At 43.2% G+C, this 19,697-nt stretch overlaps 1 protein-coding gene across 1 annotated transcript in view; it reads right to left on the bottom strand.

Moving 5' to 3' along the window:
• Nucleotides 1-7,607: 7,607 nt before the first annotated feature.
• LOC126336606 (juvenile hormone acid O-methyltransferase-like) overlaps nucleotides 7,608-19,697 on the bottom strand; it is a 201,629-nt gene continuing 189,539 nt past the window's right edge. Inside the window, exon 6 of the mRNA XM_050000472.1 lies at nucleotides 7,608-7,839. Coding sequence (XP_049856429.1) covers nucleotides 7,652-7,839 — 188 coding nt within the window. The 3' untranslated portion in view covers nucleotides 7,608-7,651. The remainder of the gene's footprint in view (nucleotides 7,840-19,697) is intronic.

Raw genomic sequence — 19,697 nt, 5'->3', positions numbered from 1 at the left:
CCCTTCGTCGCGTGGAATCCCTAATGCGCTGATGCAGCCCTGGAGAATGGCGTATTGTATCACAGCCGTCCACAATACGAGCACGAAGAGTCTCTACATTTGGTACCGGGGTTGCGTAGACAAGAGCTTTCAAATGCCTCCATGAATGAAAGTCAAGAGGGTTGAGGTCAGGAGAGGGTGGAGGCCATGGAATGCAAAACCCCGTTCGTGATGAACAATAACCTGTTGATGCTACGTACTGATGTGCTTGATGCTAGTACTGTAGAACAATGAGTCGCATGTCAACACAAGCGCCGAAGTCAACATTACCTTCCTTCAATTGGACCAACTGGCGGTGAACCGAGGAAGTACAGTACATACTGACGAAACTAAAATGAGCTCTAACATGGAAATTAAGCGTTTCCGGACACATGTCCACATAACATCTTTTCTTTAATTGTGTGTGAGGAATGTTTCCTGAAAGTTTGGCCGTACCTTTTTGTAACACCCTGTATATATATCGTGGATGTTATACCGTATACTGCCTGGTGTCTGAGAACCTGAGAGAACTTGCCTCCTCACTGTGTGGCGGATTATAAGCGTACAGGACTTTAGAGTATCACCCGTACGACAAAATTACGCGTTCCCTCCCTTCCAGGCCTTAGCTGGAAACCTCGTTTTCATGAGTGAAAGGCGCACAATGTAAAATGTGTTAGAGTTTTAGATGGTTCAAATGGCTCTGAGCACTATGGGACCTAACTTCTGAGATCATGTCTCCTAGAACTTAGAACTACTTAAACCTAACTAACCTAAGGACATCACACACATCCTTGCCCGAGGCAGGATTCGAACCTGCGACCGTAGCGGTCACGCGGTTCCAGACTGTAGCGCTTAGAGCCACTCGGTCACCAAAGCCGGCAGAGTTTTTGACGGTTCACCCTGAGTAATTAGAGATAAACTTCTAAGGATTCTGATGTCGATAGTGATGTCGGCGAAGTCGACACGTAAGCTATGTACGTTGCTAGTTTTCCAGCATTTCCTGTACAATGCGTAACTTGAGAGATCGGGGACACTGTTATTACAGTGTAATACGCTTATAAACAATAGCGACGCTCACTGCTGTGAAAGTTATTAACGTCTTACGGATAACACGACACTATCGCCCAACAGCGGCGAGTAAGCCAACCGTAAGATTAATGTTTATTTTTAATCATATTTCCGCCTAATTAAAGAAATAGTTATTCTATTTTGCTTTTCAAGCGTCAGTAGATTATCAAGAGGCATGAATGATCGTGAAATAAAAAGTAAAAAGAGCCGAATATCGCTGACTCTGTGACGTACGCTAAACTTTAAACATACACTACTGGCCATTAAAATTGCTACACCACGAAGATGATGTGCTACAGATGCGAAATTTAACCGACAGGAAGAAGATGCTGTCATAGGCAAATGATTAGCTCCTCAGAGCTTTCACACAGGGTTGACGCCGGTGGCGACACCTACAACGTGCTGACACGAGGAAAGTTTCCAACCGATTTCTCATACACAAACAGCAGTTGCCTGATCAAACGTTGTTGTGATGCCTCGTGTAAGGAGGAGTAATGCACACCATCACGTTTCCGACTTTGATAAAGGTCGGATTGAAGCCTAACGCGATTGCGGTTTATCGTATCACGACATTGCTGCTAGCGCTGGTCGAGATCCAGTGACTTTTAGCAGAATATGGAATCGGTGGATTCAGAAGGGTAATAAGGAACGCTGTGGTGGATCCCAACGGCCTCGTATCAATAGCCGTTGAGATGACAGGTATATTATCCGCATGGCTGTAACGGATCGTGCACCCACGTCTCGATCCCTGAGTCAACAGATGGGGACGTTTGCAAGACATCAACCATCTGCACCAACAGTTCGACGACGTTTGCAGCAGCATGGAGTATCAGCTCAGAGACCGTGGCTGCGGCTTCACTTTACGCTGCATTACAGACAGGAGCGCCTGCGATGGTGTACTCAACGACGAACCTGGGTGCACGATAGCAAAACGTCATTTTTTCGGATGAATCCAGGTTCTGTTTACAGCATCATGACGGTCGCGTCCATGTTTGGCGACATTGCCGTGAACGCACATTGGAAGCGTGTATTTGTCATCGCCATACTGGCGTATCACCCGGCGTGATGGTGTGGGGTGGCATTCGTTACACGTCTCGGTCACCTCTTGTTCGCATTGACGGCAATTTGAACAGTGGACGTTACATTTCAGATGTGTTACGACCCGTGGCTCTACCCTTCATTCGATCCCTGCGAAACCCTACATTTCAACAGGATAATGCACGACCGCACGTTGCAGGTCGTGTACGGGCCTTTCTGGATGCAGAAAATGTTAGACTGCTGCCCTGGCCAGCAAATTCTCCAGATCTCTCACCAACTGAAAACGTCTGGTCAATGGTGGTCGAACAACTGGCTTGTCACAATACGCCAGTCACTATTCTCGATGATCTGTGGCATCGTGTTGAAGCTGCATGGGTAGCTCTACCTGTACAAGCCATCCAAGCTCTTTTTGACTCAATGCCCATCCGTTTCAAGGCCGTTATTACGGCCAGAGGTGGTTGTTCTGGGTACTGATTTCTCAGGATCTATGCACCCAAATTGCGTGAGAATGTAATCACATAACAGTTCTTGTATAATATACTTGTCTAATGAGTAGCCGTTTATCATCTGCATTTCTTCTTGGTGTAGTAAATTTAATGGCCAGTAGTGTACGTCGCTGGTTTTCCAGCTTTCCCTGTACAATGCAACTTGAGAGAGCTCGGGGACACTGTTATTGCAGTCTAATACGCATGTAAACAATAGCGACGTTCACTGCTGTGAAAGTTGTTAACGTCTGACGGGTGACACGACACTAGCGCCCAACAGCGGCGAGCAAGCCAGCCGTAAGATTACTGTTTGTTTTTAATAAAATTCCATCTAATTAAAGAAACACTTATTTCATTTTTGCGTTCCAAACGTCAATAGATTGTCAAGAGGCATGAATGATCGTGAAATATCCGTAAGAAGAGCCGAATATCGCTGACTCAGTGACGTACGCTAAACTTTAAACATAATTTCAAACATTGACGAAACTTTTCTCGGTGGCAACCTCCACAAAGAAATGAAAGCAAAAAAGTTTATCGTTTATTACACTTTCCCTCTTCACGCAGTAAAATTGCTTCACGTAGCATGAAGTTTAAATTTGATACTTTTTTACTAGTAACAGTGTTCGCTATACATTTTGCAGGCAGTATTCACATATATCATTGAATGTAGCTGCAAAAATATATCATTGCACGATACATACTTCACGAGGTATGTTGTCCAATACTGAGATGCGTCAAGAAGTGCCACGTCATGTGTGACGTTTTAATTTATTACTTCTTTGTATTTCGCAGACAGTATCACATATGCCGCTGAATGTACAGTACCTTGAAAATTATGTCATGGTACTATTCATAGTTCAGGGGTTTTCTTCTTTTTTTCTGTCTTTTAATTGTCCTTCTTCTGACTGGCTTCATGCGGCCCGCCACGATTACCTCTTCTGTGCCAACACCTTCACCTGTCAGTGGCAGTCACAGCCTACGTCCCCAATTATTTACTGGATGTATTCCAATCTCCGTCTTCCTCTAAAGCATCATATATTTCTTCTGATATCTGAACTTAGTATGATAGTAATTTTTCTCGCACGTCAATTTTGTATGGAGTCTAATCACTCACAATTTTCTTAGACTTCATTCGAGATTCCAATACACGAATACTTATGTAATTGTACTTTTTCTTCGAAAGACGTCTGTGTTGAAAATTCTTGCCGCTTACGGCTCTGACGTAGAACATATGCAGAACTGCTTTCTCCTCTGTTGTGAAACAGCTTTGTTTCTTTTGACATATGGTTTCTCTTCACTTATAGGTACATTTGTGGTGGCTTATTTGGCACGTTAAATAACGGGGGTACTGCACTCGATAAAACTTACCTACCTTCGATATTCAGTAATTTGGCTGTAAGTGTAGCGAACAGTTCTCATATTATTGGGCAGATGTGCGATATCTTCCTGCAAAAGGTCGGTGTAAAAGTATACTCTTATTGGTCGTAAAAAGAGGGAGGAGAAGTACACAGATAGTCTGTTTCCATGATCTCGGAGTTTTAAAACTGTTCTGTGTGGTTGGTTGGAAAAAAGAGAAGGGGTACCATAAAGTACTCGACTGTCTGAGTGTAAATAATATAATTTGACAGCTTGTTTATACTACACTGTGATTGGCTGCGAAGAGGAGAGGGAGGAGGTGGTACATAGCAAACATTTCCATTAATACAGTTACGCTGTTTCCGCTATCTTGGATTTTGTAATACTGGATTGTGATTAGCTGGGGGTAAGGAGGGTGTAAGGATGCCCACGATAAGAATGATGATGTCACTGATGACTTCACGAGTTCAAGGCCATCGATGGCGTTATTTACGAGCTTGAGAAAGGTCAATGACCAAGTTGAAGGTCAAATAGTGTGTCTGTAAAGATTCTAAGTGGGCAAGAATGCACATACTACTATATCTATACTATATCATACTACTATATCTATACTACTGAGGGGACATGTCAATGTGTTCTACCTGATAAGCTGAATACAAGAAGAATTGCAGCGAAGTCCTTTCCTCGTCTTTTGAACGCCAACAAGCAGACCACCGTATTCAGATGTGCACTAAACTGCAAACAACAGTTCGAAATGATTCAAATTTTCTGTCAAGGATCGTAGCTGCCTATGAATCATTTGTGTTCACTTATGAAAAGCTGGAAGAAAGCAGCAGTCTTCGCAGCAGAAGACACTATCTTTTTCACCCTCCTAAAATCCCGCCAATTTCGCAGCAACATTGAGTCAACCCTATTTTTTTTCTTTTGATGTTCATGGAATTATTCATAAAGAGTTTCTTCCATGCCGTCAGTCACAGCGAAGTTCTACTGCGGTGTTTTGAGAAGAAGAAGGAAGACGCTGGACGCAAACGGCCTGTGAGAAGGGAGAGCAAAGAATGGTTGCTGCATCATGACAATGTACCTGCACACAGCTCTGTGATCGTGAAGGAATTCCTGGGAGAAACAGCAAGGTAACTGTCCTTCACCCACCCCACTCGAGTAGCCGCTTGCGATTTCTTCCTCTTCCCGAAATAAAACTGAATTTGAAAAGGCTGTGTTTTGGCTCCACAGAAAATATTAGGTGGAATTACAACTAGTATTGAAAACTACTCAGCTAGCAGACTTTCCGAACTGTTTTTATCCACAGGAAAGTCCCTTTAAGCGTTACATACAATAATGGTGGTCTACCTTGAAGATGACGGTAGAAATTAGATGTATGGGTAACTTTCCTGATTTTCTCAGGGATATTCTGGGAAATTTTTGGCAGCATCTCGTATCTGACATTACAGAGATAATGACATTATAATGTAATCTGTTTAACTGGACCTATTAAATAATCTCGAGGAATGGCAAACTTCACGGGTAATATAAAGAGTACTAATTTTACACTAAGTGAATACACATATAGACAAAGTAGGTGTAGAGGAGCCACCTGCTTGGAAAGGGTAGGTGCAGAGAGTTTCAAAAAAATTTGTCCGAAACTTTAATTCCTTTGGTTCGAGTTGAGACGCTATGCAGACCATTCACAGTACGGCTTCATCATTTGCTGCTGACCTGATGTTGCTAGCACGGTAATGACTGCTGATCGGGGCACACCTTAGGTATAAGTCGTTCACGATCCTCATCCAATGTGGTTGCGAGACAATCTCATGGCGCGCCGGGTACGCAGAGCCAGGGGACGGGATGCGATTGCTTCGCTCTCTTGCTCGCCCACCTCCGACCTGCTAACGTGGTTGTCTTCCCCATTCTCATGCCACCCCTGAGACTTCGGTCGTACTGGCCGCTTTCCCAAGCAACTGTACCTTATTTTTCATGAATAAGCCTTCCGTGGATCTTCTCTGAATTTACGACTTGATTAGTTCAATGAACTCTACTGCTCCGGATGCCCACACCTCACTAATTCCATCCTGTAACAAGAAAGTCGATTGTTAACTTTGACTAATGATTCATCAGAGGTTTACTTTCATGAACTATTTAGTTCAAATGATCCATATTTACTTAGGTAAATGTTTAAAATTGTAAGATATCACAGAGGTTTTTTTCAAGCACTGTTGTCAAGTTGTTTACTCAATAAGATACCCATTTTGTAGTTGAAAAATTTTTTACTAAGAATGTATAATTCGCTACTTGATGCCCCTAAATGCACATGTGTGAATCGAAATTTTGGTTCATATGCGAGTACAAATGAGTGAAACCGTCGATATCACACAGTTTGTTTTAATGTGCTGATAAGTGCAACCCACAGTGCATGTAGTTAACTCGCCTGATCAGTATGTGCTATATTGGACCACGCAGTCGTGAGTGAGACGTGCAATCATTTATAACGATTATTATTATGATTCCATAAAAGCTAACAGGTCGCAAAAAGTAGTCACTAGATGTTAATGGGACTTATTTATTTTTATAACGTGATTCGAACGTAGCCCATTGCTAGATGATCTGCTAAATTAGTAACACGTTTTTACATTTCAAATGTGAACACATGCAGAACTGTATTAATACGGACACAATGATTTGGAACCAAAAATTCACTTTGTTTTCAGGAATGCTTACCACAATGCAATAGCAACAGCAACAAAGAATTGTTTCGACTTATAAGACATGAAGGTGCTATATTCGCATAAGGAAAGAAATACTGAAATGAATGCAGAAAGCTAGCAGGAGAATGAACGTAGCGGTCCGAACACTTATGGCATGTGGCGTGTGACCGCCAGTACATGATGGTAAACCACTACTTTTTAACAAGAGTTATTTTACACTAACAAAGGATATTTATATAAATTTAAAGTGGGGTGTCTTCCATACCAACATATAAGCAAAGTAAAACATATTTAAGACAAATGGTAAATAACAAAAAAGGAAAATAGAAAGATTAAATGTATGCATAAAAATGTAATTACAAAGTAACTTGTTTCATTTGACACTATGTCTTCGTCAGAAATAAAACGGAAGATAGTACAGTTGTACAAGTGAGACATGTAAAAGATAAATTAAGCTAGCAGCTCGTCAAGAATTCTGACAAATCATTGTCAGTTACTTGTTACTTGTTGATTCATTATACTATCTGGGTTAGTACGACGAAGAGCATACATTTGAAGGCCTTCTAAAATGTCATTGAGGGACAATGGCCAGCAATTACGTTATTTAGAGTACTTTAAACATTCTACATTTGGAGCCCAAAGACAGGGACTTGGACATGTTATGAAAATAAAAGCTTTCGATTAACGTCTAGTCACTGTCTTTTGTAATATATCGTCTTCTTTAGAATCATAATAAAAAACACAGTATTCTGTTTGGTATCTACCTCAGGAGCTGCAGAATGTTGCACTGCGTTATTTCAAGAAACTGTCTTACCAGATATGAATAAGGAAATGCCAGCTTAACACCAAGTCTTTATTTACCTCTGTCTGTAAAACGGTGCGTCTGTAACATGTGCCTACGAGACCAAGACGCAAGATGGTACATTTTGATATAGCAAAATAATGAAATTTTGAATTCATTGTTCATATTAATTAAAATACTACTGACTACAGTTTTCTGGCCAGCGCTTTCATTGAAGTGAAGAAGTAGATTATTTTGCTCTCTCCAGAGTTGCTATCTACTTCTTTTATTATCCCTTTCAATTTATACATCCTCTGCAGTATATCATCAATGAAGTCGTCTCTCTCTTCCAGCGGTAAGCGATTCAGGAATGGGTTCACCGACACAAGGAATTCTGCAACAATCAGAAATAACGATACTTGTTTTTTCATCCAGAACAGTGAAAGGCGTAAATAGCGAAGGCTTTAAAGCATGTCAAGGGTACAAACGATGTTGGAACAGGTCAGTACTGCGTCCCAGGCGGAACTGCTTTGATGCACACATCTCCCCTCCTCCCCTTCAGAAGCTACTACGTTTTGCTACAAAGATTCACTAAATATTATAATTTTGTAAAAACGTTTGCTAAAACTATAGTGTTATTCAAAAATATTACTTAAATGAACTATGTCGATGACAAATATTGCAATGTGTCATTGTAGTAGATGGGGAGTGTGTCAGAAAAGTGAATACACACTTTGATGTGTCATAGAAAATTTATTTTCCTATCTAGAAGGTTAAATTTCTGAGAAATAATAATGTTTCCTCGACAGGTGGTAGAGAGTAACCTCAACATGGTGGACGAACGTTTAAACTTCCAAGAGCAGAAGCAGGCCATTAAGTGTACTGGGGTTTTGAGAACGTTGCTACTGTTCAGAGACAGTGGAGAGGAGAGTACGGGACTCATCCATTATCGAGATTAACAATTACACGTCTACAAGACAACTTCGAGGTTCATCGGACAGTGCGTGATCTGCATAAAGTCCGATGAGTGCGACGTCGTATGGCGACAAGTGATCAAGCCTCAACTGCGGTGCTGCTTCAGCGCTCACAAACAAATCTTCAAGGCAAAGGTCACCTGAGAGTGGTGTAAGTACGAGCAGTGTGCTACGCCACTTTTAAGAAAGGTAAGTTGCGTTTGTACACTCCAAGGCTGGTAACAATTAAATGACGACCCAGCTCGTTGCGTACAATTTTATGAAGTACCTACCATTTCGACTGATTACATTTTCCTTCCCATGCATGCAGTGTATGGTAATGAGAGGTTTTATTACCAACAAGATACGTGAGCTTATCTGGATTAAAATGTACCTGAGCAGTGGGCAGAACGCACAGAACCAACCAAATTTTCTGCTCACGCACCACACATTATGCCACTCGGTTATTTCTGATACGGCTCAGTAAAAGAAGTGGAGTGCCATCGTAAACCACGTAACGTGGACACACTTTGGGATGAGATTCAAGAGGTGTGCACAGCAATCTCACTGAACTCTTTGGTGCAAAGTACTGAATCACTCGTGGCTCGTACTCAGAAATGTATTGATGGTGAACGCCACCGCTTTGAACATTTTCCTAAGTCACCGTTTGGAACATAAAATTTGAAAATAAATTATATTATTCTTCAAGTTCGATAACAGCCTTACTTTTCCCAGAAATTTAAGTTTGTAGGTTGGAAATTAAATTTTCGATGATTGTTCAAAGAGTGTATACAATTTTGACGCACCATTCATATTATAAATTGCCGAAACTCTCTATAATTTTGAAGTAGAACAAAATCTGTATCTTATTATGTATTCATATGAAGATAGTATGTGTTCTTTGTAATTAATTGTATTATGGCTGTATGCAGTCCAAATATTGCAATCGTCAAGCAATTGTATTGCATTGTTTATTTGCTGTATCGCAAATAAACATGTAGCTTTTGTAGCTGAACGATGTTTTTAGGATGTAGGGGTTAAAGGTAGGCCATGGCCGTCATTCGTCGAGGTGAATGTGAGAAATATTCCAAAACAGCCCTGGATTTGGCCGGTAGAAGCGACTCTTAAGAACCTAGCACCGAGCGGATGCAGTCCTCGTCCTCTCGCTTTAATACGTTGTTGTGTGGTCATGTCAAATAGATCCCACAGTTTGTAACACAATGCCTGTATATTTCACCGTGCTAGAAAACTGGGCAATCAAACAAACCCAAGTTACGTTATGATTGCTGAAGCTACGTATTTCTCGTTGTATTCCACACTGCTGAACCTGGGCTTTAGTAAAATGACAGACAATCGTATCTATGCTGTCATGAATGAGGAGTCTGTGATTCAGATTCCAGGACGGTGCAAGTGCTGCCTCTTGCGCCCCCCCCCCCCCCCCCGCCCTTCTGCGGACGCCTTTGCCTGTTGCACAGTATTGCCAGTTGCATGTGGCCACCGCAACGCTTTTCAAAAACCCCTGTTCTCACTGTTCTCACGTGTGTGTACTGCCTTTTGCGTACGCATAGAGCAGATAACACAGTGGAGGAAAACGAATGAAGGCCTTATAGAAGAGCTAGCCGAGAGCAGAGCTAGAAGTACAAGTGATTAAGTGTCTCGTGCACTCCATTATACACTCTGAAGTGACTTGTCAGCTACAGACACAAATGAAGATCTTTGTAGATTTTTTCAGGTATGTAACTTTCGAAGGTTGTGCATGCGCAAGGTGTTTCAACAGGAACTACATCTACATGGTTACTCTGCAATTCACACTTAAGTGCTTGGCAGAGGGTTCATAGAACCATTTTCATACTACTTCTCTACCATTCCATTCTCGAATGGCACGTGGGAAAAATATTTCCGTTCGAGCGCTGATTTCTCTTATTTTATTATGTTGATCATTTCTCCCTACGTAGGTAGGTGTCAACAAAAAATTTCGTATTTGGAAGAAAAAGCTGGTGATTGAAATTTCGTAAATACATCTCGCCGCAAAGTGACTGCCACCCCAACTCGCGTATCATATCAGTGACACTCTCACCCGTATTGTGCGATAACACGAAACGCGTTGCCCTTCTTTGCACTTTTCCGATGTCCTCCGTCAATCCTATGTGCTAAGGATCCCACACCGCGCAGCAATATTCCAGCAGAGGATGGAAAAGTATAATGTAAGCTGTCTCTTTAGTGGGTTTAACACATCTTCTAAGTGTTCTGCCAACAAAGCGCGGTCTTTGTTTCGTCTTCCCCACAGTACTATCTACGTGGTCTTTTCAATTTAAGTTGCTCGTAATTGTAATTGCTAGGTATTTAGTCGAATTGACAGCCCTTAGATTTATGCAATTTATCTTATATCCAAAATTTATTGTATTTCTTTTAGTACCCAATCTTCGTAGTGCGATAATTGGGAAAAAAAAGAAGAAAAATTACATTACACGATAGTAAAGCAGCAGGACTAATGTTTATAAAGTAGTGTTGAAAATACGGATGATGGTTGTTAATGGTTTAGGCGCTAAACGGCGAGGTCACCAGCTTCCTTAAAAAGTCATTCGGAATTCAGTTGTTGGGGATCTCATCAAGCGCTGCAGTGTTTCACGTCGTGTACGGGCACGCCTGTTACATAGGCTACCTGCCGTGTCACTGTGTAGTGCTCGTAGCAAACCCGCAACCGCGTGCGTTAATGCATTCGGTTCATTATGGTGCTGTTTACACCATTACATTTGGACCAGCAAATCGATTATGTTCGATATGTACCTGGGTGCATTACGTGTTCCCATGTCTCGCCATATCAGCATACATGCAGAATCACCTCTCAGACTGATACTGCAGTCATTCGAAAAGAGCACTCGACCCCGCTGTGAGGTGGCGGGTGAATTAGCGTCTTAAGTATCGTCGCCGTTTGCAAGAGCCTGTGAACCATTTTTGCGGTCAGCCAGAAAGCGACGGAAAACATACTGAGCATAATTTCCAGTCTGCAAGTGAATTAGCGTCTTACGCATCTTCGCCGTTTACAAGAGCCTGTGAACTATTTTTGCAGTCAGCCAGAAAGCGATGGATAATTTCCAGTCTGCAAGTCCACGTTACTCACTGAAAATGAAAGAAAATGTTTCTACTTGCTATTTATACAGCGAGATCAGGAACTATGACTATAAATAAACGTTTTGAGTTATAACTGATTAATATATTCTGTAAAAGTCCGTCGGCCACTGTGGCCGAGCGGTTCTAGGCGCTTCAGTCGGGAACCGAGCGACTGCTAGGGTCGCAGTTTGGAATCCTGCCTAGGGCATGGAAGTGTGTGTTGTCCATAGGTTAGTTTGGTTTAAGTAGTTCTCCACAAGTTCTAGGGAACTAATGACCTCAGATGTTAAGTCCCATAGTGCTCAGAGCCATTTGAACCATTTTTTGTAAAATCCACATGCCCAAATATAATAATATTCCTGATAATAATAGTGTACCTATCGGAAACAGCACTATTAGCAGAATGAGATTTTCACTCTGCAGCGGAGTGTGCGCTGATATGAAACTTCCTGGCAGATTAAAACTGTGTGCCGGAGCGAGACTCGAACTCGGGACCTTTCCCTTTCGCGGGCAAATGCTCTACCAAATGAGCTACTCAAGCACTACTCACGCCCCGTCCTCACAGCTTTACTTCCGCCAGTACCTCGCCTCCTACCTTCCAAACTTCACAGAAGCTCTCCTGCGAACCCTGCAGAACTAGCACTCCTGAAAGAATGGATATTGCGGAGACATGACTTAGCCACAGCCTGGGGGATGTTTCCAGAATGAGATTTTCACTCTGCAGCGGAGTGTGCGCTGATATGAAACTTCGTGGCAGATTAAAACTGTGTGCCGTACCGAGACTCGAACTCGGGGCCTTTGCCTTTCGCGGGCAAGTGCTCTATCCTTTCTTTCAGGAGTGCTAGTTCTGCAGGGTTCGCAGGAGAGCTTCTGTAAAGTTTGGAAGGTGGGAGGTGAGATACTGGTGGAAGTAAAGCTGCGAGGACGGGGTGTGAGTCGTGCTTGGGTAGCTCAGTCGGTAGAGCACTTGCCCGCGAAAGGCAAAGGTCCCGAGTTCGAGTCTCGGTCGGGCACACAGTTTTAATCTGCCAGGACGTTTCAGCACTATTAGCAGTTCCCAGGCGACCTTTACGTTAAGTTCCAAGTAAAATGGTTTATCGCCCTGACTATTAGTCATCAAAGTTAATAGCCCGCCTTAAAAGTGGAAAACAGTCTCAACACTTGCCACGTTGTTTTTAGTGCATCACACAAACAGTTACTTCCGTGACGAGACGGTGTACAGTCCTCGTGAGCTCACGTCCTACTTTTACCGGAAATGGATTTGGTAGCTGCCTGCCTGAGCCTCATCCGAGGCGTAGCACACAAAGGCTTTTGATTGAAGCAGACAGGTTGATATCTCGGTGCGAAGTGTCTCTTCTCACTGCGTCTCTGGCCGTATTTATATATGGGCGCAACGGACAGCCGAACGCCGGCCGGAGTGGCCGAGCGGTTCTAGGCGCTACGGTCTGGAACCGCACGACCGCTACAGTCGAAGGTTCGAATCCTGCCTCGGGCATGGATGTGTGTGATGTCCTTAGGTTAGTTAGGTTTAAGTAGTTCTAAGTCTAGGGACTGATGACCTCAGATGTTAAGTCCCATAGTGCTCAGAGCCATTTGAACCATTTGACAGCCGAACGGAATATGTGCTCTCCACCGTACAGGTAGCAGCATATAAATGGCCCCTTGCTCGGACACACATTAGTTAATATCTCCGTAGATTTACAACTTATACTCTTCTTAATTTTAGTATGAATGGAGTAAAGTTGGCTTTAGTCACTGAAAAAGTCTTAGCTCGACTGCATGCAAGGTTTGCTGGCTAGAACGTAACCGACAGTAGAACTGGCTCTTTAAAATTCCTTGTAATATTGTTATCAGCACTGAAGCCTTGAAACTTGGTACAGCTGCATTATTTCATCAGTGTAATCGAGTGTTGTAGTTAGAACTTTCTATAACAAATACAAATGATACTTAATCTATTATGAATGGGGACGTTTTCGTTCCAAATTTAGTTTTTAGTAAATAATTGGAGAACTAACAGAGGTAGCTTAATGGAGTCACGTAGTTATGTTTTATATCACACTGAGGCTACACACGAATTTTATTCCCTCTGAGTCTAACATTCAGCGCCTTCGATTTTTCGCAAAAACGCCGATTTTGACGAATATATTGCTCGGATCATGTTGAGACTTGTACTTTTTGGTTGTGAAATACATTTGCACATTCTGAACATTTTTTTAGCCTTGTAGCTTCATTATTTAGCGCCACTTATTTTTTTCTTAAGATAATATATTTAGCGAAACATATTCATTAGATCATTCTGAAACTTCACACATTAATGACCACACCGCCAAAGTATGGGAAAATTATTTTAATTTTTAATTTCATTGTTAGATTATGGTGCAATACTTTGTATGCTACGGACAGGCACTTTATGATGATGTGGCGCTATTAGCAGTGAGCTGGCGTAAGTCCAACCACACTCGCTCCCCTCTGTATCTCTCACAGTGATACAGCGCTGGTTTCGCCACTCTGCTCCTCATTGGTGCAGTCCTTGTTCTCTTGGAACCGTCGCAAACGGCACCGCTTGTGCGGATGTCAACGAAACAGAACGTCCTGGTCATCGGGCAAAAAGGCCTCCCGACCCATGTAGTCGCCGTGCCACCGCGGAGGATGAAAGTGCGTGCTTTGCAGTCCTGTTAAATGTGGTTGCAACCTGTATCTGACTTGACCGCTAAAATGTTCAATTTGTGAGGTAAAAAGTACTTTCAAAGTAGAAAAGCTTTCCAGACACTGCTCTGACTACTCTGAGTGAAGCCAGTATCCAAATTGTATGTGCCTCCAGACGTATTATTCTAGAAGTGGCCAACGTATATCTGACTTATCCAAGTAGTAGGGCCTGATTCATAGGAAAGGATAATATGAACACGAATGGTCGATGTTTCATTATATGGCACGGAAGGGAAGACGCTAGCCATATACACCGTCATTCGTGTGCTCTCCGATTGAACAGTAGCTGCCAAGTACTACTGTAATAGCAGTCCCTTACAAATGTAGCGTGTGCTTTCTTAGAGGACAATGCGCCTCTCAGTTACATTTAAGTTGTTGTGGGAGATCTACTTTCTTACTCACACGAAAGAAAACGCAGTAAATATTCCTGAATTCCAATCAAGAACAACTGCCAAGATGAGAAACATAGAAATGGATATCCTCGGTGTCACAAAGCAGCTTAAATCACTTAATAAAAACAAGGCTTCCGGTCCAGATTGTATACCAATCAGGTTCCTCTCAGACTATGCTGACAGATTAGCTCCATATTTAGCAATTATATACAACCGCTCGCTCACAGAAAGATCCGTACCTAAAGACTGGAAAATTGCTCAAGTCACATCAATACCCAAAAAGGGAAGTAGGAGTAATCCGTTGAATTACAGGTCCATATCACTAACGTCGATTTGCAATAGGGTTTTGGAAAATATACTGTATTCGAATACTTTGAAGTACCTCGAAGAAAACGATTTATTGACACGTAGTCAGCACCGATTTACAAAATATCGTTCTTGCGAAACACAACTAGCTCTTTATACTCATGAAGTAATGAGTGATATCGACAGGGGATGTCAAATTGATTCCATATTTTTAGATTTCCAGAAAGTTTTCGACACCGTTCTTCACAAGCGTCTTCTAACCAAACTGCTTGCCTATGGAATATCGCCTCAGTTGTGCGACTGGATTCGTGATTTCCTGTCAGAAGGGTCAGAGTTCGTAGTAATAGACGGAAAGTCATCGAGTAAAACAGAAATAATCCGGCGTTCGCCAAGGAAGTGTTATAGGCCATCTATTGTTCCTGATCTATACTAACGACATAGGATGCAGATCTCAGTAGCCGTCTTAGATTGTTTGCAGATTATGCTGTCATTTTCTGTCTTGTAAAGTCATCAGATGACAAAAACGAATTACAAAATGATTTAGATAAGATATCTGTGTGGTGCGAAAATGGCAATTGACCCTGAATAAAGAAAAGTGTGAAGTTATTCACACGAGTACTAAACGAAATTCGCTAAATTTCGATTAGGCGATGTCACACAAATCTGAAGGCTGTAAATTCATCTAAACACTTGGGGATTACAATTACAAATAATCTAAATTGGAACGATCAAATAGATAAAGTTGTGAGTAGAACCAACCAAAGACTGCGATTTATTGGCAGAACACTTAGAAGGTGCAATAGGTCTACTAAAGAGACTGCTTACACCACGCTTGTCCGCCCTGTTCTGGAGTATTGCCCTGCGGTGTGGGATCCGAATCGGATGGGAATGACGGATGACATGGAAAAAAGTACAAAGAAGGGCATCTCGTTTTGTATTATCGCGAAGTGGGGGAGATAATGCCACAGACATGACACGTGAATTGGACTGGCAGTCATTAAAACAAAGGCGTTTTTCATTGCGACGGGATCTTCTCATGAAATTTCGATCACCAGTTTTCTTCTACGATTGCGAAAACATTCTGTTGGCACCAACCTACATAGGAAGAAATGATCATCACGATAAAATAAGAGAAATCAGGGCTCGTACAGAAAAAATTACGTGCTCGTTTTACCCGCGCGCCGTTCGAGAGTGGAACGGTAAAGAGACAGCATGAAGGTGGTTCATTGAACCCTCTGCCAGGCACTTTATTGTGAATAGCCGAGAAATCACGTAAATTTAGATGCAGATGAACCTTTTCATTTCCAAAATTACTTAATTAATTTGCTTCTTCCAACAAGAGATTACAGTGAGTACGTCGAGAGAGGGAGAGACGGAAGTATGAACTGTGTGTGGTGCTCGCGACACTTAACAAACGTTAGATGGGGTGAAAAGTATTCAAAACAAATATTTTTCCAAAACAAATATTTTTCCCTAATATCATTTTTTCCTATGAGGATTATTTAAATCGGTGGAGGCCTTATTAGGCTCTTCAGTTGTTAGAGGCCGTATTACAATCTTCAGTTGTAGGCAACTGCTGTCCACCAGTGTAGTAGTGCATTGTCTCTGTTTACTAATGGAGCGATACACCTTGAGTGAGTACACTGATATGGTTGGTGCGTGCTACGTAGCGCACCACAACGGACGAGTGCACAGTGGGTTTATCAACAACAATATCCTAATCGCCTCATCCCGCATCATACGACTTTTGGTGCTGTGTACCAAAGTCTGCGTGAGACATGGTCATTTAGCAGATTACCTGGACAGGGACGCCGTCGCTCGGTAAGAACGCTGCAATTTGAGGAAGCTGTCATGCAGCGTGTGGAGCGGGATCCTTCAATTAGCACTCGTGCAATTGCACCTAACATGGGGACGAATCAGACAAATGTAAGAACAGTCCTTCGAGAGCAATTGTTACTTCCATTTCACTTACAGCGTGTCCACAACCTGGAACCAATTGATTATCCACCCAGAGCACAGTTTTCGCAGTGGTACCTGGAACAGTGTGAAATGCATCTTACATTCCCATCCTCTGTGTCGTTTACCGATGAAGCAACTTTCGGGCGTGATGGAGTCTTCAACATGCACAATTCGCATGTTTGGAGTGAGGATAACCCAAATGCCACTGTTACTAGCGCTCATCAAGTGCGGTTCTTCGTTAATGTGTAGGTCGGTCTTGTTGGGTACTGTTTAATTGGGCTGTATCTGCTACCTAGGCCGTTAAATGGCAGGCGCTACTACAATTTTCTCGCCAGAGCATTACCAGAATTGCTGGAAGACGTCCAGCTCCCTACAAGATAACATATGTGGTTCCAACATGACGGGGCGCCGGCACATTTCAGTCATCGTGTGCGTCGATTTTTGAACCGTCGGTTCCAGAAACGTGGATTGACAGAGGTGTCCTGTACCATGGCCTGTTCTATCCCCAGATCTGTCCTCTCTGGACTTGTTTTGTGTGGAGAGAGATGCGCAACCTTGTTTATGCAACTCCTGTTGCACCAGAAGGGGATCTGGTTGCCTGGATAGTAGCAGCTGCAGGAACAACTCAGGGTACTCCTGGGATTTTTGCCCGTGTCAGACAGAACATGATCCGACGGTGTATCCTTTGTTTACGTGGCAATGGAGGCATTTTTGAAAATCTAATGTAATTGAAATTGGGTTGTGCTAATGTGTTGTCTGTTGGTCATAAAAAAAATGGAAAAGTGTTTGTTGGTTTAATTAATTTGCCGCCAGAGAAAGCTTTCTCTACCGGTTTAAATACTACTCATAGGAAAAAATGACATTAGGAAAAAATATTTGTTTTGATGTCCCTTACAACCTCCCAGAGTTTGTCGGTTTAAATAATTTGCACCCTGTATAAAAAGTTAGAAAGTACCATAAATGTTTTTGACCTGACCGTACAGTGTATAGAATGTAAAGCGAAATGATATACAGAGTGAATCACCTAAAATTTATACCGCAAATACTGCGGAAATGGAAAAGTACTATTGATGTGCGGTTTTCACATAATGGATTATTAGTAAGGGATTCGTAAGAGGCCAATCAACAGACTGTAATAATACTCAGAAAGTGTATTTTCTGCGCAAACACACACTTTTTAAATGAAAAAGTGCGTTGACATTATCGGACTGAAAGTAGGCTAAATTAGAATGTCAGTGATGCTTATAGCAGGATTCTAGAGCGAGTTGCTTACGAGATATCGTATTTTGAAAAGTCTGGTACAGCGCGCCACGGAATTTGAATCCGCACCCGACGGCATGGACGTCGAAGACCCCTAGAGGTCTCCGGACCATCGTGCCGTAAGCTGTGACGGAGCGCGCTTCCTGGCCCGCCTTTAGTGTGAGGACGCCACAGAGGAACACGTGGTCCCAGCGGCCAATAGCGGCGCCCCCAATCATGTATTTAAGCCCCTGCCTCTCTCTCAGCCAGTACGCCATGCTCTCCGCCTCGCCTATCGCATCCGTCTCCCCTCCCCCACGCGGATCCTGTACGATCTCATTCCTTTCCCCCACTTCCTCCTTTTCCTTGAAAGGATACGGATCCTGTATACCTGCCGCAAACTCGACCCTCCTCACCCACTTGTCTCGCCCATCCTCTCCCAACCCCGCCCGCTGCCGCACCTGTGTTCCCACGTCCCACCCGGTCTCCATCTCTCCACGCTCCTTACCCTCTCCCAAGGTTGCTTCCGGCAGCTCCCCTCCATCTACCCCTCCTATCAACTTTGATCCTACTCGCTCCCACTTCCTGTGGCCTCTCCACTTGGCACCCTCCCTCCCTTCTCTCTCCTTTTCCCCTGTCCCCTTCCTCCACCCCTCTTCCCCTGGGCTCCCCCCTTTTTTTTCCTCCCCTCCCCCTGTCTCCCTTGCCTATGGCATCTGCCCTCCCCTCTCCCTGTCCCACTCCCTAACCTCCACCCCCTCCCTTGGCAGGTCCCCGGACTCGCACACGCTCAGTTAACATTCGCGCGCCGGAGATCATCGCCATCAGTGTCTCGTGTGTGTGCCTTCGTTTTGTGTTCAGTGTCCTTTCGCCGTCACGCCACCACCATTCACCTGAGCCGTCGCAGTCATCCGTGTTATGTGCGCTGTGTTACCAAGTGTTAGTGTTTTTCTCATCCATCATGAACGGCTTCATGTTTACTGTTTTTTTGTATCTACATTTTTTTGCCCGCCGTTTTTATTGTATTGTCTGTGCCACCTATATGTCCTGTTATTGTACTACTCAAGGCTGAAGAGCAGGGTAATATGCTGCTGCCAGCCCACCTTGTATTGAGGTGATTAAAATTACAATAAAGAAGAAAAATCTCAGCCAGTCAGTCTAATCTTTACGTGCGTCTCTTGACATATCGTCTCGCCTTAGACACCGTATTTACTTTCTTGTTCCGCGTAAGAGTGGACGTGGTTGTCTAGTTAGGTTTTCTTGTGACTCTGTTGTTTCGTTCTTGGTGTTGTTCGTAAGGTCCATCGTCGGTCGTGTCCGTCCTCTTCCGTTTGTGTTGTCATTCACGGGCCACTCCGTGGGTACCGCCGCGCTTTCTGTCACGTCAACCCCGCGATCGTCCCGTTACTATACCTGTGGCAGCATACACTAAAGAACAACACAAGTACATACATTGGTTATGTGGATTCTGAGCAGTAACGAGACATTTGACCATCATAGGCTGTGTTTAAAATGACCACCGGCAGCAGCAATACACGCTTGCAGTCTGCCACGGAACGTCTGCTCCACACGTGCTAGTATTTCAG

Source organism: Schistocerca gregaria, chromosome 2 (assembly GCF_023897955.1).
Source record: "Schistocerca gregaria isolate iqSchGreg1 chromosome 2, iqSchGreg1.2, whole genome shotgun sequence".
In the NCBI taxonomy this organism is placed as follows: Eukaryota; Metazoa; Arthropoda; class Insecta; order Orthoptera; family Acrididae; genus Schistocerca; species Schistocerca gregaria.
The sequence above is the reverse complement of the archived record's forward strand: the minus strand, read 5'-3'. Positions and strand labels throughout refer to the sequence as shown.